The 22789-nt window shown below is 50.9% G+C and overlaps 1 protein-coding gene across 1 annotated transcript in view; it reads right to left on the reverse strand.

Moving 5' to 3' along the window:
- DIPK1B (divergent protein kinase domain 1B) overlaps positions 1 to 18235 on the reverse strand; it is a 41335-nt gene extending 23100 nt beyond the window's left edge. The window contains exons 1-2 of the mRNA XM_044992560.1: positions 17720 to 18235; positions 6074 to 6208 (exon numbers count right to left, since the gene is read on the reverse strand). Of these exons, the coding sequence (XP_044848495.1) occupies positions 6074 to 6208; positions 17720 to 17782 (198 nt within the window). The 5' untranslated portion in view covers positions 17783 to 18235. The remainder of the gene's footprint in view (positions 1 to 6073; positions 6209 to 17719) is intronic.
- Between the last annotated feature and the right edge of the window lie 4554 nt (positions 18236 to 22789).

A 22789-nucleotide genomic window follows, 5' to 3' on the forward strand; every position in this document is an offset into this window, starting at 1 on the left:
TGCTCCCCAGGCCACTTCCCATGGCTGGTCCAGTGACAGCTGCTTCTCCTCGGTCCATCCACTTTAATGCCTGCTTGTCCCTGCCGAGCTGCCCAGCAGAGCGGCGCCGCTCACACACAGCACCGTGCCATCTGGGCATCGTGCACTAAGCTTTCATCCGAGCCATGGAGGAGAGGGATCCCTGTGACCGCAGGGCTGGCAGCACGGAGGCAGCCCTGGCACGGGCCCGGAGGGGCAGGGAGCATACCTGGCACATTGGTGGGCTCATACAAGGGCCGATTCTCTCCTCGTGTTACAAGGGAGAGGTTTTGGGTTCAGGGAGAGGTGACCGAGTCCAAAGGAGCCAAGACGGAGCCGGGTATCCAGTGAGCGAGGATTGCCCTGAACAAAGGGCCCCGTGTGAGCACCCGGAGGCCCGAGGTCAGTTCACAAGGCATCGAGTTTCTGCAGACGTCAGTTACGATGCACAGGGCTGTTCCTCACCGCGCCCCCCACCACTCCCAGTCCCTCTCTCCCCTCTGAGTTCTCCACTGGAGCTACCACACGCTTCCTAGCTGCAGGCTCAGGATCAACAGCAGGAGATTAAGACAGGCTCAAACGGGTCAGCTGGAGCAGGCTTCAGACGCCTACCTCCCCCGAAGGGCACTCAGGCTCCCAAGGAACTCAGGCCTGGAAATGCACCGGTTTCCCCAGGCCCCAGTGGGATAGCAGTAGGGGGACGGGCCTGGAGACACATACATACACCTGTTGTTTGGCTGTGACCCCCAGATGGGGTGAACGGATCTGACTTCACAGCTCTGCCAACGATCTGGCCCCTCGTTGTTCCAGTGCCGCGCCCTGCTCAGAGAAGCTCTGGTGATTGTTACGTTTCTCGGCTCCAGCCCGCTGGGCAGTTCTGAAGCTCTGGGGCAGAGAGTCCTCCAGATTTGCCCCAGCCCTGGCATGCTCATGGCACCTCTGCAGGTGGAGGTGACTCCTGCCTCCTCCTCCCCTGTGGGCCCGTGCGGCTCATCTCCCTGGGGGTGACAGGACCAGGCCGGGGCCCGGGATCATTCCCTTCCTGGTCTGCAATGGAAAAGACCCTTCATGGCTTTAAAATAAGCATCAAAATAGGAGATGAACTTGCCGCTATTTCATTCTAATCTTGACAGCAGAATTTACATCCTTAACGAATAACTTGTTAGGAGGTATTTAGAACCCCAAAGGGAGATGACGGAGAGTTAACGATAAAATTGATGGACAGCGTTGCATCGTTTATTCAATATTGTCTTTCTCATGGCTCCCCCCATCCACCATCCCTTTGGGTTTTAACAGCTTCCCAGAGCTGGCTGGCTCAATTAGACAGCTCAGTCTGCATGCCAGATGAAGCATTTTTCAATCCCACTAACATCCTGCCTCCCCCACTGCTGCTTTCTTCCTTCCTACTATCGGATTAGAACGTAACAACGTTACCACGGCCATTTGCAGGAGTCGGTTAGGGCTGGTTAGTGGGGTTGGGGGGGAGAGTTAATCTGTCTCAATGAAACCCACAGCCAGGAAATACATTTCTGGGAATTTAAATGGAGTGAACACACACATACACACAAACAAACCCTCACGCGTGCACAAGGCTGCACAGACACAACCACGCTCACGCCAACAGGCATACGCACTCAAACGCGCGTGCGCAGATGTTCACAAGCAGGCACATACACACACAAGCACATGCATGCCTATACATACAAGCATCCATGCCTGTTGACACACAGCAGCTCTTTTTATTATTGTGCAAAATACCATTAATCTCGCAGCAAAGAGATCTGTCCTGCAGGCTCTGAGCCGGAAAGATTCTGAGAGCATTGCATCAGGGGGAGTTCTGGGTGCTCAGTGGATGCTCGGGATCAGGCCCAGAATGATTTTCTTTGCCAGACTAGGATTTGTATTGGGTGGGTATAACAGGAAGACACTGGACTCCATCCTATGATCCTGAGCAATGGCTACCTGTCCGTCTCTGTGTGCATTTTGCATTGGCACAGGACATCCCTGCATGCCCCCCTCCACCTCAAAAAATCCCTCTCCCACCCATTTGCCTTTCTAGTCGTCTTGTCAGTCTGGGAGGTTTGCACGGCAGGACAAACTTCTCCCAACACAACAACAGGCTGTAATAGGACCCCCAGGATGTATCTGTAGGACATCACCATAGCTTCATTAAACGGCCGCCGCGCTGCACCCCAGCCCCCAGAGCACATGGATGTTGTGTCCCAGTGTCAACACATGACACAGGAGTCTCAAGGTGGGGTCGCTTGCTCGGCCCCCCACAAATAGCCATTCAGGCAGCTGTGATCATTGCTCGTGGGATGTGTATTCGCCCCAAACCAAATCGGCATGAGGCTGGAAAATTCAGCTTCCCAGACATGTTGGTCTAATACACTGGCTCAAGGCATTCAGCTATGGCTAGGGTGACCAGATGTCCCGATTTTTAGGGACAGTCCCGATATTTGGGGCTTTGTCTTATGTAGGCTCCTATTACCCCCACCCCCGTCCCAGTTTTTCACACTTGCTGTCTGCTCACCCTAGCTATGGCCCTCCCTCTAGTCTCTGCCCCCATCCTTCTCCTTACTCCCAGATGAAAGACTTAGGACAGGATTTTCCAACGTGACTAGTGATCTTGGTTAGTGCAGGCCCAGCCTGTCACTTTGAAGTGGTCTGACTTGAGGGGTGTCCAGCTCCTCTGAATATTATGCCCCTTTGAAGCATCTGAAGTTGATTACTGAGGCACCCAAAGTCACTAGTTGCTTTTGCAAATCTTGGCCTTATTCCTGCAGCTCAATAGTAGATGCTTGTGCATTTGGTACCCAGATCCCACCCTCCAGCCGATGGTACTGTCTAGACGTGTTAGCCCAGCTCTGCACGCTGGCTGTCCCAGCTGCCCTGCTGGGTCTCTCCTAGCTGGCTATCGGCTCACATCCTCTAGGGTCAGAGGGCTCTTCTCCTGCAAGGGAGCGGACAGTGTCCTAGCACACACAGGAGGGGAAATGTTGTAGAGTGGGAGGAAGCTGCTACCTTCCCCAGGATCAACAGCACCTCCACACCCTGGATGATGCTTCGGTGGGTGGATCTCCAGGAAATAGATGGGTTGGAGATCAGGAGGCTGCCTGGGCAAGTGGCCACATTGCCAGGGCTGGGTTTTAGGGAGGGGGCTTTGGAGGAGGGAGGCAGGGCAGAGCGCGACCGTGGAGTGACGCCACTTCACAAGGCGGCAACATCTGCAGCTTCCTTTCGCTGCTTGAGGCCGTCGCCTTCTCACGTGTTGTGCCGGCTCTTCCCCACACGCCGGCGGGACAGGGTGCTGCCGCTGCTGCTGACACACCCCACTGCTGAGTGCAGGGGAAAGGGGGCAGCTCTTGTCTCATTCCTGCTATACGAAGCCAGGGGGCTGGTCTCCAGCCCCGAAGACCAGCTTTGTGAGCGGGACAGGCTCAGGGCCTTGGAATGCCTGTCCTGCCGACAGCGCTGTGAGAAGGAGCAGACACCGACTCCTTTTTTAAAGGCGATCTGAACGGAAGGGGCCCTGCCCCAGTTCTGGGGCTCCACGGGCGCCCGCTGAAGCTGACCCGGGGGCCGGGGTTATTTCCATTGCGGAAGGTTGGGTGAGAGCAGAGGTGAGCTGAGACGAAGCAGAACCCAACAAGTGTTAATGAGGTTAGGAAGGCAGTAAGAAGTGAGCCAGAGAAGCAGAAAATTCTCCGGCATCTACGCCTCATTACACCGCTGAAAACTCTTGTGTATGTTAACTGTGGCATAGACGATCTTTGATTCCCCACTAATTACAGCTATCGGGTGAATACTAAGTGGGCGTCTTTGCAGGTCGGAGGCTTCTGGCGCTGGGAAGTCACAGACCGGAAGCACTGGGCGAGCGTCTGGGACCACCAAAGGGGGGTTCACTCTAATTTAGACGTCTCTTCATAAAGCCCAAGGAGCCTCGTAAGCAGCACCATGATGGTTTGAAGCAGCTTTCCAGCCATCATCCTGTGGAATCCTGTAGCAGCACTTTGCGGGGCTGCTTGCTCAGCACATCCGGAGGCCGCTGGGGAGGGGAGGAGCTGTCCAGGACACCTTCAGGGCACTGGGCGTGTTGGCGCAAGGTGAGAGGGGGTGAGCGGGGGCCAGTGCACTACAGAGCAAGGACCCTACCTCATCGGTTCATGTTCTTACTTATCTGTGTTACCAGCGAGCCCCCAGTCGGAGCTCCATAAACACAGAGTTTGAGACAGTCCCCTAAAGAGATTCTCCCCATGGTACCGAGGGGGAACCGGCACCCAGGCGAGGTGACCGGCCCAAGGTCTCACAGAGGGAGTCTGGGGCAAAGCTGTGATTTGAACCCAGCTGTCCTGCCTGGGGTCCCTTCCAGTCCTACGCACCTGGGACTCTGTCTTGAGACCCCGCCCAGGGCCTTCCTTGCAAGGCCATCGTTCATCTCCAGGCTACTCCAGCCGAGCACCAGGAGCGGGGCCTGAGACGGGAGAGTGTCTGCTCAGCATGATGAGGCTGGCAGCCAAGCCCAGGTCGGCTCCTCAGACACACCCCTTCCCGGCCCTACTTTACCCTGCCCCGGGTGCGTGCAAGGGGTTGAGACGCCGCACGGCCCCGTGTGAGACTGAACTCATTCTGACAACCCCTGCTGCACACAAGGCCCTTGCCACACATTCACGCCATGCGTTTGTCAAGAAACGTTTTCCACATTGTTCGCCTTGCTCCATCTCTGCCCACACGGACACGTTCCATTCTCAGCTCCCCCGGCAGCCGGCTCATTCAGTAGGAGGTACTCAGATATTAGGGGGATAAAGCCTTAGAGCTCCCTAGATATGTTCCCAAGCACAGCAGATCATCTCCCCACAAAGGGAAGGAGCCAGGTCTGTGCCAAAAAGCCCTCCAGCATCATTTGGCTACAGTCATCCGCAGTCTTCCATTGGGGAGAAAACAGAAACCTCCCCCGACTCCTGGCCCCTTATAAGAACTCAAACCAAACCTCATCTCAGTCCTGAAATGCTAAGATCAGAGATGAGGCCAAGCCACAAAGCTGGGGTTGGAGTTGCGTCCACAGTTCTCCAAAGCTTGAGGGTGGTCAGGAATTTTCTGACAAAACTTATTTTTGCTGGAAAATGCCAATTTGTCAGAACTGAAACCTGTCACGGAAGCAGCTTGGGTTTGACGTTATTGTTTCTCAGACCTGGGGACAAGTCTCTGCTCTGCCTGGGGCTCTTTCTCTCTGGTTTTTCATAAAAATAATCTCCGACACAGAATGGCAAGAAATGACAATCTCTAAACCTCCCTCGGCCCGTGCCACTTCCCGCAGGGCCCATTGGCCTGCAGCGGTGAACTGCGGCCAGTGGGAGCCACGATTGGCCAGACCTGCGGACGGGGCAGGTAAACAAACCGGCCCGGCCCGCCAGGGGCTTTCCCTGCACAAGCGGCGACCCCAGTTTGAGAAACACTGGTGAAAAGGAATTCTTGTTTTCTGGCCAGGGGGGCAGGATCAACCCATTGTGGGAACTGAGACCAGAGCAAAGCATGGGAAGGGATGCCAACATCCCCGAATTTGGTGGGCTTCTTGTCCAGGGACTTGGTTCTGTCCCTTACAGAAGCACACACCAGCTATGACGTGTACATCAGGCTCTGAGCCTCTGCACAGTGTGTGAGTGCCTGGATCTTTCGCTGGGCTGTTTCTTCACTTCTGAAATGTAAAAACCTCATGGAACAGGCTGTTCCCCCTCCATTGCCTGGAAGCCGAAGCACCAGAAATCTCACAGGAAAGCGTCTCCCCTATGACATTCTCAGCCCTCTCCTCTCTTAGTATTATATATGGCCCCTTTCATCCTCAAGAACCCTCAAAACGTGTTAAAAGTGACACCCAAACAATCACAGCGATCGCTTCCCTCGGTGAAACGTAGCCAGGACCTCTGAGTCCAGTCCCCTGCTCTGATGACACCACCTCCCAATGTCCCAAGTCCCCCGCTCCCCTTCCTGAGGGCTTTGAAAACCACACAGATCTGAAGCAAAGCAGCAGGAGCAAGTGAAAGTTGCCAGCACTCACGATTATCATCTGGCAGACGTGACCTCTGCACAGCTCGGAATAGGACGAGTAATGCATGTACACCACCCAGCTGCCCACGAAGACGCCCAGCCAGGCAAGGAAAAGATATTTCACTTTGATGCCAGGGAGACGACTCTGGAAAAAACAACAGGAAAATGCCAACATTACATACAAGGAATAGAAAAGTTGACGCTTGAAAAGGGCTAGGCAGGGGGTGTGCTGTGACTTATTACACTCCAAGTGATAATTTCACTGTTACGTTATCCATCCTCCTAACCCCGGCTGGTGTATTCACCTGTTGCCTTGCTGAGCTTTGAGTGTGAACTCTCTGGGACAGGGACAGTCCTCTGTCATTTTTGTTATTTGCATTGTAGTAGTGTATGGATGGATATTTGTACAGCTCCTAGCACATCCCAGATCAGGGCCTCTGGGCATACTACAATGCAAATAACAAAAAGGAGGCAAGAACAGAGAAGAGGATTTGGGCCCCCTGGGAGGAGCACTGCTCTCCTTCCTCTAAGGATCAGGTAAAATAAGCAGGTGGCCATGGGTGAGTCTCTGCAAGGAGCAGCAGTATTAAGGTTTTGGCGGCGGTGCCCATAGGGGACATATTGTACAACGAGGATCCTCCATTGGTTCAGACCCCTGGCTGGTGGAACTTGGCCATTGAAGTCAGTGGAGCACTGCTGATTAACACCAATTTGCCCCAGTGGCCTCTGGGCATGGAGGGAAGGAGCACGAGGAGAGTGCAGGAGTCACTCCCCTTCCCCGCTCCTGCAGTCAGCTTGAATTTAAAGCACGCTGGGCGGAGCAGTTAGGTGCACTTATAACTGGGCTGTTTTTCACTCCCAGAATTACTGGCAGATACAAAGCAAATCACATCAGAGTCACCCACAGCAAGTTCTGCTCCTGCAGAGTCCTTCCTAGGGGAAGAAGTAATTACCCTCCTCTCAATCCCATTGTGTATGTCTACACTGCACTGTAGACCCAAGTTCAGGCTCAGGTTGGAGACCAACCCCGCCCTTCTGTCCACACACAAATCAGTCTGACTCGAGTCAGCTACTCAGGACCCAGGTCCTAGGACCCACTTGGCACAGGGGGTCTGAACCCAAGTCCCACTGAGACTTGAGTCCAAGCCCTGTCATTCTGCAGTGCGGATGCAGCTCAAGCCGCAGATCCAAGTCAGAAGGTCTGCATAGGGCAGCATGGATCCATTAGCCCAGGTGAGAGACCACAGGTCCAGCAATTGTAAACCCAGGTTTACAGTGCAGTGTAGACACACCCATGCTGTCCACCTGCACAAAAGCCCAGCTGGAGGGAGTGTCAAAAGCCTCAGGCTGAGATCAGAGGAGTCTAGCTGGTTTCTGCCCAACTCTGGTCATTTTTTTCACGGATTATAGCCCCAATTAAGCTGAAATGGGGCTTTTGTCAGCCCCTAAGGAGAGGAATTGCCATCGAAAAAGCTGATTACATGTGGAGGCGAGAGGAGAAGGTCACCGAACAGGCTGTAGACATGCATTGACTATCAGGGGAAAATATCCTAATGGCAGAGACATGTGAGCTGTGTGTGTGGCCATGGGCATATGTATTCACGTGTGTATCTGGATACTTACCTATTGGGGGAGTGAGTGAGCATGTCTGTGTATATGGCCCTGGGCGTGTGTAAGGGAGTGACTGCGACCCAGATCCTCACTGGCAGCTATACACCTTGGAGGACCTGGGCCTGGGAGATCCGTGTCTGCGTGTGCTCACGTGATTACATTTCCACATGGGACAGTCTGAGCACCAGCAGAAACTTCAGACTTTCTGTTCTCAGTAACCCTTTTTCTAACCTCTATTTGGATTTCTCTACACACCCCAATCTCTCATGTAACTAGGGCTGCGAGTAGGTCATTTGCAAATTAAAGAAAAGGAAGATTATGCTGTGAGGATCCGAGAAGTTGGCCAGACTCTTCAGTACGATGGAGATGGGTAACCACATGTCCTGAAACCCGGGAGGCGAAACCACATGCCAGCTGACTCCTAGGTTTGGGGTGATGTCACTGTGCCCCAAGGCGATGCAGCTCAGTCACTGCGATGCAAGAAACGTCAGCCCTTTCCAAAGCAAATATTTTCTGTTAAGTGAGAAATGAGGGGCAGGGGTCTACAGAGCCCTTTCCCCGCCTTCGAGTCCCTAACACCATGCTGGTGTTTTGGTTCAGTGCCAGCTCGGGGGGGGGGGAATCACCCCTGTGATCATGTGCAGCCCCTGGGGTTCTCTTTGAGCTCTCATCTCCCCTGTACAGAGCCGCTCCAGCGCTGCCTTGCTTGGGAGAGCTCACAATGCAAGCACCTATCTCATGGCACAGGCTGGGCTCAGTTGGTGTATGCCAGCATAGCTCCATTGGCTGGGTTGGTTTGCAACAGCGGAGGCGCTGACCCTCTTGTGAAACTGTTCCAAGGGCCTGTTAAAAAAAACACATTTCCTAGATACAATAGAATCCAAGGGCAGGGATTCCAGTCATCCATAAACTCTCTAACACCGCCACTGTCCCCTTCATAAGGGGCCTGGGATAAAATGGTTCTATGCTGACATATACAGCTGGAGGCATCTCCTGTTGCTCCTTCAGGACACCTCGTGTACATGGAACAAAAACCCCCAAGCACTGTCAGGTTCTGTCCTCCGGTGTCCGTGCCTTGTTGTGGTGGGACAGTTCGCATGCTCTAACAATCCCTAGAGTCTGTGTCGGCGGGGGCTTCTTGCTCTGCGCAGGTTCAACCAGGCTGGATTGGTCTGTGGAGGAGAGGCCGGACAAAACAGACACTCTGGCCCTCCAGGTTGGGGGTTAGGCACAGGGCTAGCAACCCTGTCCCGTAAAAAACAAAATATGTTACGGAAACAGCAGCGGAGAAATCGACCATTACTGTGTGTGATGGCCCGCAGGAGTCAACAACCCGTAGGACTGGCAGTGGTGAAAGCCGAGAGGAAGCCACTGGCATGAAAACTGAAGTGCTCACCACCAAGACAAAAAACAAACCTGGTGTTTGGAACACACGGACATCTCAGCAGAGATGAGACGCTTCAGCTTACACCTCCTGGGTGCCAGCGAGAGCAGATGGACGGGATCAGGAAGATTAACAACAGCCTCGGGCCATGTGCTTCGGACGGAAACTGATTCCATCACCAGAGTAGGAATAAAATGGACACATGAAGGCAAGCGAAAACGAGGCCGCCCGAAAACAACATGGTGAGGAGCTGTGGAAGCCGAGCTGAAAAACCTGGGGCACAGCTGGGGAACCACTGGAAGACTTGCCAGAAACAGACAGGGGGGGAGGAGCTTCGTCACTGCCCTAAACACCAGAGACGTAATGGGAACGTGATGATGATGATGACGGTCAGGTTCTTACCTCTGGGTTTTCATTCTGGAGAGTTCACAGGAACAATGAACGGTCTGTCAAAGGCATCAACAATATTCCATGCAAACGACGCCGAGGTTCAGAGACTGACTTGTTCCTGGCATTAAGATGGTAATTTCTCCCTCTTGGCCCTGGGGCCCGCAACCACAATGCCGCTATCTGATATCATTTGGCTTCCCTGCTATGAGGGTCTTTGCCTGACTTTTGTAATGGGATCCAGGAGTCCTGGTGGATCCCCAGTGCCTCTTAAACAGTTATGTAGATGTAGCAGCCAACAGCATTGCACTCTTCCTGAGGCTGCATCTGGAGATCACTTAGAAACTTCAACTAGTGCAGAATAGCAGCTGCAAACTTAGGACCTGAGCCAATGACCATGGGAGTCTTCCCATTGGCTTCAATGGACTTTGGATAAGTCCCTTACTTGGCAGAGCTCTTCACAGGAGACTTTGTTTCCAGATGCAATTCCTGGCACTTTATGGTTGGGATCATGGCTACCGCAGAAACGCCCCCTCTCCTCATGTTCTGTCTCAACAGCTGGGATCAGTCAAATCACTCAAACTGAGAGTTTCCATTTTTAGGACCAGATCCAAAGGCCATTGAAGTTAATAGGCATCTTTCTATTGATTTCAGTGGGCTCTGGATCAGACACCCAGGGGCTGGAAGTAGAGGTCACCAGCTGCGGACTCACGCCACATGCTGGTCTGAGAGGCCAAGTTTATTGACCTTCAATGTGTGTTTCAATGCCCCCCTATTTCTGCTGGCTTTTCCTTGAGGGGATGAGCCGGAGGGGCCAGCACGGTTTTAGGAAGTGGTGCAGAAATGTCAGTGAGAACTTCCACTGACACTGGGGGTCACTTTGTTAATTGTTCACTTCGTTATTTCATTAGCACATTTCCAGCTGAGCCTTAGAGAGTTCGGCAAACTTGTTTTATCAACCAATCAATGTCGCACTCATTGGTTTATTCATGCCCACTCAGTGATGTTGTATTTGGGTCTCTAGCAAAGATTATAAACACACTGGTCCAGTTAATCAGAGAGTCACATCGGGGTGAATCTGACCCACAGTTTCCAGTGAAATAACTAACCAAAATTGGCAACTGTTTCTATTCATGTAAAGCTGGATCTAGGGACCCAATGGATTTACACCAGTCCACAGCAGCTGAGGATCTGGCCCATTACATTTTCCAAAGCCACTTATGAATTTTAAATCTTGGGGCTGTAGCACCTCCTTGATCTAGCTGCATGAACGCCATACGGTTTTCTGACCTGCTGTCGGTATACAAGGGCAACAAACCCCCGTTCTTGCATTTCAGCTCGATGGGACTGAGTTAGCTACATTATTTCAGTGCAATCTGAATAACTGTTTCTGAACTAATCTGCAGAGAAGTGTGAAAGTGTCTAGGTTTGAGCAGACATCTTGACATAGTGTGTGTGCTAATTGCAAATACTGTACCAAGGTGTGAATCAGCCCACAAAGCCCTGGGTTAGCCTTATTTCACCATCAAAAACATTCACCACAAATTACTGTCTGTAAAAAGGGGGACTCTAATTACCACGAGCAGTTGTCAAATACAAGAGATTTGTGGCTATTCCTATTTGACTATGTTGCACTTAAGATCTAAAAACAGCTGTACTCAATAAAGGCCCACACACATCATCAGCAAATGGGGCTTTCTCCTGGCAGTTTAATACTGCTCCCAAGGCAGCTTCTGTTGGATCTAGAGGGGGCCTGATATGGGGCTGTCAAGTGAGACTGGGTGTTTAGTCTAGAAATCCTATTCTTTCTATTCCAGTTCTTGGTATCTGAATGTAATGATGCCCTGCTTGGGTCACCTACAGCACTGAATCCAGGACATCTCACGCTACAAGTGTGACCTGGGTCTGCAAGCTTGAAATCAGTAACAGACTCATACGCCTTTTACAAGATTCAGCCACTAAAGGGAGACAAAAACACACTGGGCCAATGCATTTCATGAGCAGGAGGCTTCAATAGGAATTTTGCTCAATTAAGGGCAGCACGCTTTTGTAAAGCCACATGCTATCTGAGTCCTTTGGAACACCTGAACATTTATATTGTCCCGGTTAGTCTGGTTACTTGTCTGACTGTAGGTGTCAGTGTACAGATTTCAAACTGGCCCAGGAAAACTGATGGAGGAATCTTCATGAGTCAATGTCTTTGGATTATCTCTGATGGTCACAAAGCTTCACCAGGTGCCTTCACTGTTGATAGCTTAGAAGGAACAAAGTGGCTCTATTGCATTGGCCCAAGCAGCAAGGCCAGAAACTCCTGTGTGGCCAAGAAGAGAGAGCTGGTTCAGCAGGCAGAAGCTAGCTCCAGCAGTATGGACAACCCCAGGTGTTCAAATCATGAGTCAGCTGCAACCCTAGTACAAAAAAAAATCCATGAGATTTTAAAAAATAATATTTGCCTTCTGGTGTTTAAGCCTTGATTCTGATGTATTCACATGATTCCAGCAGCTGGGGCTTTAAGAAAAAAACACCAAATATCCTGAGACTCTCAATAAAATTGCCAGAGTTTGCCACACCACTACAGGCTCAACATTCCCACTGAGGTGCTTGGGAGCCTCGCCTGCATACGAACTACAGGACAGGTCCCTAAAATGTTAGGGCTCTTTATTTTACACCTGGTCTCCATCTGTGGAGCAAGCCAGCCAATTATTCCAGAAGACAACACCAGTGACTTTTCCCCCTTAATGAATTGGATCCAAATACCAATTGCCTTTGGCCCATTTGGCCATTTTATTCTTTTTAAAAACCCAGCTCCTTGGCTGAGCCTGTCAGAGGTTTGCTGGGACAAGCTGCCAGGGCCGGGATCCAACCTCCAGAGAGTCAACGATGGATGGGCCAGGCCTGGGCAGCAACCTTTTGGATCTAGATTCTGACTACCCCAAACTCTGAAGGTGTTTGGATCTGGCAGTTCGGATGAGGCCCTGGTTTAATGTCAGTGCATCATACACATAGGTTCATAAATCCGTACAAGTCAGTTACAGGAGAATAGTATATGTTATATTGGGGCAAGCGATTAGAGAGAGAGAGATTAGATGATAACTGAAGAGATGAGAGGCTGCACTCATGTTATCCTGTCTCCGTTTTCAAGGGAAGTTACATTCCCTAACAGCTCAGCCATCAGCCCAATGATGGTCCAGTCAACTATGTGCTCTCCGAAGGAGGGCATTGGAAATGCCATTTCTCAAGACATGTAAAACTTGCCTAGACAATGTATTCCAAGATACACTGTAGGGATGGACTAGACCAGGGGTCAGCAACCTTTCAGAAGTGCTGTGCCAAGTCTTCATTTTTTCACTCTAATTTAAGGTTTCGCGTGCCAGTAATAAATGTTAACTTTTTAGAAGGTCTCTTTCTATAAGTCTATAATATATAACTAAACTATTGTTGTATGTAAAGTAAATAGGTTTTTAAAATGTTTAAGAAGCTTCATTTAAAATTAAATTAAAATGCAGAGCCCCCCGGACTGGTGGCCAGGACCCGGGCAGTGTGAGTGCCACTGAAAATCAGCTCGCGTGCCGCCTTTAGCACCTGTTCCATAGGTTGACTATCCCTGGACTAGACAATCGAATGGGCCGTTTCCATCTTCAGCTGCTATACGTGGCATGGTCCAGCCTTCATCCGCTGAGTTAGTTTTTTCCAAGCCATTGAATAACTGACAGCGTGTAAGCAGCCCGCTCTTGCCTGAGTGATGCGGGGTGCCCGTGTTTTTCACATGAAATGAAGGGAAATTAGACCCGACCTTCCTAGCATGGTCCTAGAAGACAGACATCTCTATTGCAATTCTCAGTGCCATGGTCTCCTGCTCCTTTTATTTCACTTTTTTGCCTTCCCGGTGAATTGCAAGAGGAAATCCTCCTCCAAATGGTGCAAGTCAGAGCTGAGACAATTGTTATTAGAGTTTCCAGCATCAGGGCTCCTTCTGCTCTCAGTTAAAGCAGTGGAATCCAGAATAAATCCACTGAACTAATAATCTCAGCGTTACTCTGAATTTACACCAGAGCTGTTTGTATGGCATCAGGCACAATGCGACTGGACCCTCTCTATAAATAACAACAGGACCCATTTGTCTTGGTTTATTTAGATCTGGATCTTCACTTTGCATAAATCAGCATAACTCCACCGAAGTCAGCGGAATTCTGCCAGTTTACACCAGCTGAGGATCTGGCCCTTCGCGTTTAATTTTTTCCGGTTTTATGAGTAACTCCACCAAGCTAAAAACCTTGAGTGACTCTAGTTCATACGGCGTAAATGAGAACAGAATCTGGCCCCAGAAGGGATCCGTTTGTTTGCTAGTTTGTATGTATTTAGTTTTTGGCAAAATATGGGCCACTTTGCAGGAAATCAGAGGGAATTTGTGTTGGTGTTTAAAAGGTCACTTTCCTTGACTAATTATTCGGTAACCCCTAATGGCAGGGACCAGGGCCCCCTACCAACTAACACAAAGACGCTTCCCTGCCCCAGAGAGCTCACAGTGCACCGCAGGTGACTGACCAGACAAAAGGGAGGGAGTGGGGCTGGGAGGACAAGAGAACTGCAGACAGGTGTGTTCCAACCCCCTGTGAAACCCTGAGAACAGTGACAGATCTGCTCCCACTGGCTCCCTCTGCAGGCAGTTTTCATCCAGTGAGGACGGATACATTCCGGGTATTTTTAATGTATATTTCACAAAAATCTGTTCTCGATATCGGGCGGGGTTTTACCATAACACCGGACCCGCTCATTAAGTTCAACTACATCTCATCAGCAGCTAGCGTCTGCCCTTCCTTTGGCCAGGGTACCGTGGGTAGGCTGAATAACAAGCTGTCAGCTGGCCAGCAGGAGTCTTCAGTGCCTCCTGTTTGAAGTGCTACAGATACTTGGCTGGAGTGAACTTCAAAGGCAAACCTGACAGAGCGCTCAAAGGCTGCTCTGTCTCCTTTCTTTTGCCGCAGCTCTCCATGACCTGCCAGCTAGTCTCATGCCTACCTAGCCGCCCCTCTGACGATGCTCTTTCAGGACAGATGTGGGACTAGGGCAAAAATGTGCAACACCCATTCGCTTCTCTGCTGGGCTTTACTAGCGGATTGGCTGTTATTTCACTACAGAGAGAATCGGTGCATTTCCACATCCTTCCAGAGTAACCTCGGTTTCATCACCCATGTCATTCTGGCTCTTTTCAAAACAATTTGCCCCATGGCCTGTATATTTGTACTGTTTCTTTAAATCGGTTGCAGGAAGCTAGACAAGATGGGCCTTGGGTTCTCAGCAAAAGTTCCCCATTGAAGCCTGGAGACACAGAGAGTAGCTTTAGGGATAATCCTGGATTTTCCCTTATTCTAATGGAGTTCAGTGTTGGAGGAAAAAGGCTCTTTCTGTGATTCTTTACCACTGCCAACTGCCAGGCCTTGCTAACAGAGAGAGAAACTCAGGGCTTGTCAATAAGATTTCCCACGACTCTTACATTACAGGAGTAAATGGTATAACAGGCAAATTTTTAAAAAAGCAAAATACAGCATCACAAACAAGGCTGGTTCAGGGCCATTATCAGTGCACACCAGGCTCTCACCGACTGAGGTTCTCTAGCCAATGAATATCAAGTTCCTTTCTGTCGGCATCGCGTTTCTGATTTCATAATTTGATGAAGCAAATCAAAATCAAGTGTGCACACATCAGCTGCCAAATGCACTGATTTCACACAGACACCTAGAGGCGGATTCTCCACTGTCTGGCACCTTACTTCAGCATGTGCACCTGGGCAAAGGGAGCGTGAAATGCTATCAAATCGGAATCCGACACTCACGCTGGTGCTGGGATTTCACTCCCCACTTTGCCCTCCCTGGGCCAGATCCTCAGCTGCTGCAAATCAGCACAGCTGCAGTTTACGTTTACAGGGCTGGAGAGATAGATAGATAAATAGATACTTGGGGATAGGCTAAGGACCTGGCCCACTTTGCCCAAGTATAGATGATGACACAAGGTGCAGGGCACAGAGAATCAAGCCTTTATGGCTTCAAGGAGACCTCTTGTGCGAAGAAGTCGAGCTGGATTTGGTCCTTAAACAGCTCTGCCGGTCTCTTGACTTTGCCTTGCAGGGTTAACACAGCGAGTACTCGGAAAAAGAACCAGGGCACTAATCCAAATGCAAGTGCAAAAGGCAGCTAAGTATTGCCAGAGCTGCACAGTTGGCACAAGAGGAGCAGAGCACAGTAAAAGAGATGCCAACATGGATGGCTAACATGCTCGCCTGTTTCTGTTCTGCGGTGGTGGGGGCTCACTATTTGACACTCCATTTCCCATGCCAGGGACTGATTTCAAGTCCTGCGTGTAAAACCCACGCTGCTCCTCATGTACAGCAGCACCCCCACTGCCCATTTCAATGCCATGATTGAGCATTATAAGGAAAGCAGAGAGCCTGGGCAGCTCAGAGGCCCTTCACCTCTGAGATCAGGACTAAAAGGAGCCAGCAGAATGCAGAATGCTTTCAGCTCAGCTCCTTCCTGGGCAGCGGTCCCCATCTCATTGTGACTGTCCCACATGCTTTGGCAGAGGGCCGAGCTAGCATTGCAAATTAGATCTATGCTGCCAGGACTGTGATCATTCCAGTTGGAGAGGGGTTGAGAGGGCAGTAGGGAATACATCATTCTGCAGGAACAGATCTGCCGTAGCTGAGAACGTTGCTCTTTAACTGCCCCCTCAGCCTTTTGGGGTTTGCTGGGTTTCTTTTTCTCATTTTCTCTGCCATGCTTTCCATTTCTCCCCCAGTGCTGGCCCTACTGGATAATAGGAAATCTCCTCCTCACATTAGCCCATTTTCCAGCTAATCAAACATGTAAGAGCAGCTGAGATTGTTCCTTCAGCTCTAATGGCCACCTGAAAAGCCAAGCATCATTGCTGGCTTCAGTGTGACTTTTTCTGGTAGAACATTCATGGACGAGGAACTTCTGCTCTCCAGAGTCAGATCTGCCCCCACCCAATATATATCAGTGAGCCCCAAATCCTGCTCATTTTCCTTGAAATTCCCTGGGAATTTTGCCTTGAGTGAGAACCTCAGGTTCTGTTGCTAGGTTCTATTCCCTGCCACTCCAAAGACCTCTTGGGAGATAATCATTCCTAGTCCTTCTCCTCCTCTATGAACCAGACTTTGAATTCAGTTAGGTCGGCGTGCCAGAGAAAAAAGTAATCGTTCTAGACTGGTACATTGCTGCATTGGCTTGTTCCATTATTTATGTAAGGACTGATTGCCTCTACATAGCATGAAAGAGCCAGTTTATCAATGTGGCTTCTTCCCAACATGAGGTTCACAGTTAAACTTCCTGTTATGCAATTGGTGTGCTGTGCTGGTCCATATTTACTCCATGTAGAATAATCCAGGATCACTTTTCAGAAACAAGCCAGAGGGGGTGGGGGTGGGGGAGAGCATTAGTGGTTAAAATATCTCACTGCAAATCAGTGGATTAAGGGCTTGACCTAATGCCCCTTGGAGTCAGTGGAAAGACTCCTGCTGATTTCAATGAGCTTTGGATCAAGCCCTAAATACAGTGGCGCTGAAGCTGAATATCCATCTATTTGCTTTTTTCATTACATGCACACCTGAGGTTTCATTCATGGCAGGGTCAGAAACAGATTTACAAACGTAGCATCCACACTGACCCTCTCCAGCAACTACAGGGAACCAGTCACTCTCATCAAATGAAAATAAAATAAAAAACCCTCGGGGGGAATGGAAAAAGAAGCCACCACAATGACTCACAGCTCACAGGGCTGGAGGTTTTTCTAATGTTTGGTAGAGGAACCCAGCATTCTGCAGGAGAAGAAAATGAGTTTGGTACCAGGGAATGGTTTCATCAGACTCTCCCCATCCATCCATCTGTCATATGCACACAAAACTACACAGCCACAATTTTCATCTCTCTCTATGTATCCAGCCCCCTGACCTACAAGGTCCCCTACAATGGGAAAGCAAAGGTGCAGTGAAATTAACCATCTGTCAGTTTCCCCCTCAGGCGAATCCCTTAAGGAGTGCTGGGGGAGGAGGGGGTTAAACCCCCCTCTCTTTTTTTTTTAAATTTCCTTCTCCAAATTGCACTAGGCTGTTCAGGATCAATCTGAGGAGCCGGACAAGGGCTTAACTTTCCGGGTATTTATTTATTTCCACCTTGGGATCAAAGGCAGCGCCCCCCTCCCTCCCAACGAGGCCGGATGGACCCCGCCAGGGCAGCAGCTTAGCCCCCCGGCCCTCACCTGCAAGCCCTTGGAGAGCGGGCAGAAGAGCACCAGATGCACCAGTCTCCGGAGCCGCCTCATGCTGCGGCGCTGGGGCTGGCCGAGCCGCACGGGGGGAAATCCAGTCCGCTCCCCTCCCTGCTCTCCGGCGCCGGGGGTCCGGCTGCAGCCCCCGGGGCGGGCAGGGGAGGAAGCAGCTCAGCCCCCGCCGCCAAGACAATCCTCGGGCGAGGCGGGGTCCGCGGCTCTGCTCCCGCCCGGGGGCGGGCTGGCTACCGAGCCCGGCTGCTCGGCGGCTGCATGGGGCACGGGGCAGCGGGCAGCGGTGGGCGAGGGCGGCCGCTCTGCCCGCGGCTGGCGCATCCCCGCCGGCCCGGAGGCTGCACGGGATCAAGCCCAGCTGGCTCCGGCCCCGCTCACCCCCACGCCGGGCCGGGCCCCGGGGACCTCCCCGGGCCGGTGCATGGGGACCCGGGCCGGCGCCGGGCTGACACCTCCCCGCGCGGCTGCGGGGCGAGCAGCGGGATCTGCAGCGGCGATGCCGAGTCTGGCTCCTAGCGCAGCGCAGCGCCGGAATTAAAGGGGAAGGCGAAGGGAGGCTTTCTGACGGCCGATAGGGAAGGGGAGGGGGGGGTTGCTTTCCCCTCCCCCCCCCCGCTGCGCGCTCCCCCCCCCCCCCCGGCCTCCATCGCCCCCCGCCGGCTGGTGCTTGAGTCAGAGACAAGCTGGGCTGTCTGCGGGGGAGCCCTTTGGGGGGGACCTCGGGGGGGCCGTCGTGTGCCGCAGGCAGGGGACGAGAGAGGCAGGTCCCCAGTTTCTTTTCAATCCAGCAGCCCCCTTGAGGGTCTCCAGACCCCATGAAAGGCCCTCAGGAAACAAGGCTGCTCTGGCCCCTAGATAGAGGCCCTGGTTGCTAAATGAGCTTCCCCCCTCTCATTTCAGTGCAGGGGGCCATTTATTTGCAGAGTGCCCCAAAGTGGGCCCATTAGCCCATGAAATCAGCCCATGAAATCAGCTCCCAGGGCTTTCATCTTGCGACTGCATCTGCTAGCCCTGGCCCACGCAGAGCCCACATGAGCAGGTCCCTTTGCAAGTTTGTGGTGGGGGTGACAAAAATCTTATTGCATATCTGTCCCTTCTAATAAACCTAGGGCTATCTATCTATCCATCCCCATCCACCCCATCTATCTGTCTATCTGTCTATTGTAGGTACCTATATGGCCCTTATCATTATAATGTCTGAATACCTCATCTGAAGTCTCATTCAACTTCAGAGACTATGCCCAGAAAATGTGTCCCTAATGGGCTTTTCCTGCAAGATGTTCAGCTGGAAAGAATGTGTTTAGCTGACAAAAGCATTTCAATAAAGACACTGGTTTTTCTGACCAATAATTTACACATGCGCACAAAAGCGCCCTGACCTGTTTACAGTAACTAACCTGTGAGAGCGTTCTCAGTGCTACACGTTTCCCTTTTGTTTTATGTTCCAGTAGATGAGGCTTATCACAGAAACTCCACAGAGCTACTCTCATAGCCAGAAGGGACCATCATGATCATCCAGTCTGACCTGCACACCAGGCCACAGCACCTCGCCCATCCCCTCCTGTAATAGGCCCATAGCCTCTGGCTGAGTTACTGAAGTCCCTAAATCTTGATCTAAAGTCTTCAAGTTGCAGAGGATCCACCACTGACACTAGTTCAAATCAGCAAGGGACCTGTGTCACACAAGGCAGAAGAAGCAAAACGAAAAAAATCCAGGGTCTCTGCCAATCTGACCTAGGAGAAAATTCCTTCCCTGTAGTGAGAAAACAAATTCCAAGTTTCTTTCTTTCATCTTATTAATTTAACAGTACACTGAAAACAATAATAATTATCGTTGTTTGTATTACATAGAGGCCCCATTGTGCTAGGCATGGTACGAACTGATAGAAAAAGACAGTTCCTGCCCCAAGGAGTTTGCAATAGAAATAAATAAGGAAGCAGCACAGAGGGGGAAATGACCTGGGTAAGGTCACACACAAAAGTTAAAACTCATATGTTTAAAAGAATTGCTTGCCTGTGTTACTAAGAGCACTTTAGATTATTAAACCCACACAGATAGTTTTGGCGTTGGTTTGGTTTGGTTTGAATCTACTTTCCTTTTCACCGTGTAAGCTGGTTGTTTACTTTTGCACTTCACTCAGAGGGGACTTTGAAACCAGAATGTGCTCACTTTCACTTTAGTTTCCCATTGGTTTCTATTCAGTTTTCCTTTCTGGTTCTTATATATTAGCACAAAGCTGCTATTGTTTAAGTTCATAACCCTCTAGGGATGTGCTTAAATTAACAAATAAATAAAACACCCTGTTTATTTAATTTTGCTTTTAATATGAAAAAAATATTCTATTCATCTTAAATCCCTTTGAAAGATTTTATTACCTCTGCCCTGGGAGTTTTAAGCTACTAGTTAACAGCCTCCCTTTCATAACAAGACTGGATTAACAGCCAGCTACGGTGTCTGGAGGTCTCATTTACTCAGTTTTCTATGGTCTGATGAAGTTGCCCATCTTATTTTTAGTTTTAATTGGCCCAGGAAAACAGATAAGTCCCTTGAACTTTCTTTTAAGCACCATTTTCATGGAAAACATAGGGAGCAAAAAGAAGGTTGTGAGAGACATGTACCAAAACCCCTAGTACAAGTAGGCAAAGTGTCAAATGTCCCAAGCAGCAGGTGTTCCTCTTAACACAAAGAGATCAGCTGGGAGACCTCTGGCATAGACCACCACCGTGGGGTGTAAATATATTCCACTGGGCCAGGAGAATTGTTTATCTAAAGTCAGCCCAGTGAGTGGAAGCACATTTGAAAAGCACGTTGCCAATGTCACTTGCAGTGTGGGAAAACAGGGCGTCGTACGGGATCAGTTTGTGCGCTCATTGCACTCAGTGATCTGCCTCCAGCATCTCATGTTTCGGAGGAAACCAGCACTCCCCCACTCTCCCCCACAGGGCCAGTGCAAGGATATTTTGCGCCCTAGGCAAAACTTCCACCTTGCGCCCTCCCTGCGCAACTTTATAGAGCCTTTATAGATCCCAGGGGCCAGCCATGCCCAGGGCTGCTCCCCAGACCAGGTTCCCCCCTCCCCGCCCCCTGAACTCCCCTGGAGGGTGCACAACCCCCCTGCGAGCCCACCTCACCCCTGCCACGAGTCCACTCACTGGCTTTGCCAGGCTTGGGCCGCTGCAGCAGCCCTGCAAAGGCGGCAGCGCCGCTAGCAGGGAGCAGCCGCGCCCACCCCCCGTCCCTCCTGCCCCAGGCTGCGGCCCGTGCCCCCTCCCCTCGGGGGCTCCTGCAGGCTGCAGCGGATGCATGCGGGCGGCGGCCCTGTGCGCCCCCTGGCTCCTGTGTGCCCCCCTGCACCGTGCCGGCTCCTCCTTGGCTGGGGCTCGCCGCCGCCGCAAGCCGACGCTCTGGCTCTCCAGTGCCTCCGGAAGGCAGCTCCTCCCTTCTGAGCCAGGGCACCGCTTTTTGGCGCCCCTGACCACTTGGCACCCTAGGCGACCGCCTAGTTGCACCGGCCCTGCTCCCCCACCCCAAAAAGCACATCTGCCGATCAGAGTATTATATCCTTAAGCACAAGACTTTCCTGCCCCTATTTTAGGACCTGACCCTGGAGGTACTGAGCTAGAAGAGGTCAGACTAGATGATCGTAATGGGCCTTTCTATGATTCAGCTGTTGACTACAGTGAGAGTTGAGAGCACTCAGCCTCACTCAGGAGGTACTCAGCACCTTGCAGGCTCAGTCCCTTTGCCTGTATCACCACAAATGCTGCTATGGTCCATAAGTCCAAGGCTGGATCCAGATTCCGAACACTTCAACATTCATGGGAGTTCAGCTCTGGATTTTCAGTTCAAAGCATTATGAAGATAGGGAGGCAACTGCAAAAAGGGGATTAGCTCCTGGATTCAGAGTTCAGACAATCCCATATTTCAAGGATGTTTAGATGCAGGGTTTTGAATCAAGCCTGTAATGCCCTGGCAACATCCCATCATGATTCCTCTTCAGGACTTTGGAACCACCGTTAGAGAATCCATCCCAGGTTTTACTGCAAGTTCATGGAAGACAGGGCTTTTAAGAGTTTAGTCAGTGCAGAGTGGATGCCAAGGCTCTGTAGTTCACTACCCTCACTGCTGAGACTCAAGTGTTTTGCTTCAGGAGGCCCTCAGAAACCTGGAACACAGCTGGGCGTGTGCCTAGCTTAATGGGCTCCATGCATTTGCCAGAGCAATTAAAACAGGTGATTGACATCTGATCTGGACCAGATGCTCCTGGAGCAGCGGAGTAAAGAAAGGTGACCAGACCAGTCAGTAACGCAGGGTAGTGTTGGACAGCAGTTGGACACCTACTCACACAAGTTTAGTTAAATTGGAAATAGGATGCATTGCAGCTGCTACTAAACCAGTTTAACTCCCACTAGTACAGGGTTGCTTTGGTTGCAAGCTGGATTAATTTGTGTCGATGGAAGTCCAGAGAACTCCCGCAGGAGGACATGTGTGCATGGACACAGCAGTGGTATAAGGAAAGTTATATAGATCCAGGTTTGGTGTACAGACAAGATCCTCCGAGTGAAATAGAATGAAAATCCCAAATGAGCCCAGCGCATTGCAATGGGCCAATTACTATTTTAGTTGTAGGGAAACATCTGTTTGGAATAAGAGGGATCCGTGGCGTGTTCGCTCACTCACATGTGTATGCACACACACGCGCGCACGCACTCTGTCCTCCCATCCACCTAGCATTTCATTTCATAACAGAACATGACATGGTTCTCCCACTCCCCCTCATCACCCCCTCTTCTTCATCATAGACTAGGGTCATAAAGGCAGGAACCAGCCGTGTTACTAAGCAATAATTCATTATTTTGCTTTGAATCTTAGGATCATTGTTTTCACGTTTGCCTGATCCTCATTGGCTTGGGGATCCATGAAGCAGTCTCCAGGCCATTGTATATGTGTGTGTGTATAGATATAGATATATACGTTCCCTTGAGGCTTTTGTATCACAAATGGCAAGGATAATATTCCTCTTCCCCACACCTTCTCTCCCTGCC

The sequence above is a fragment of the Mauremys mutica genome, chromosome 18 (assembly GCF_020497125.1).
Source record: "Mauremys mutica isolate MM-2020 ecotype Southern chromosome 18, ASM2049712v1, whole genome shotgun sequence".
NCBI classification, from domain to species: Eukaryota; Metazoa; Chordata; order Testudines; family Geoemydidae; genus Mauremys; species Mauremys mutica.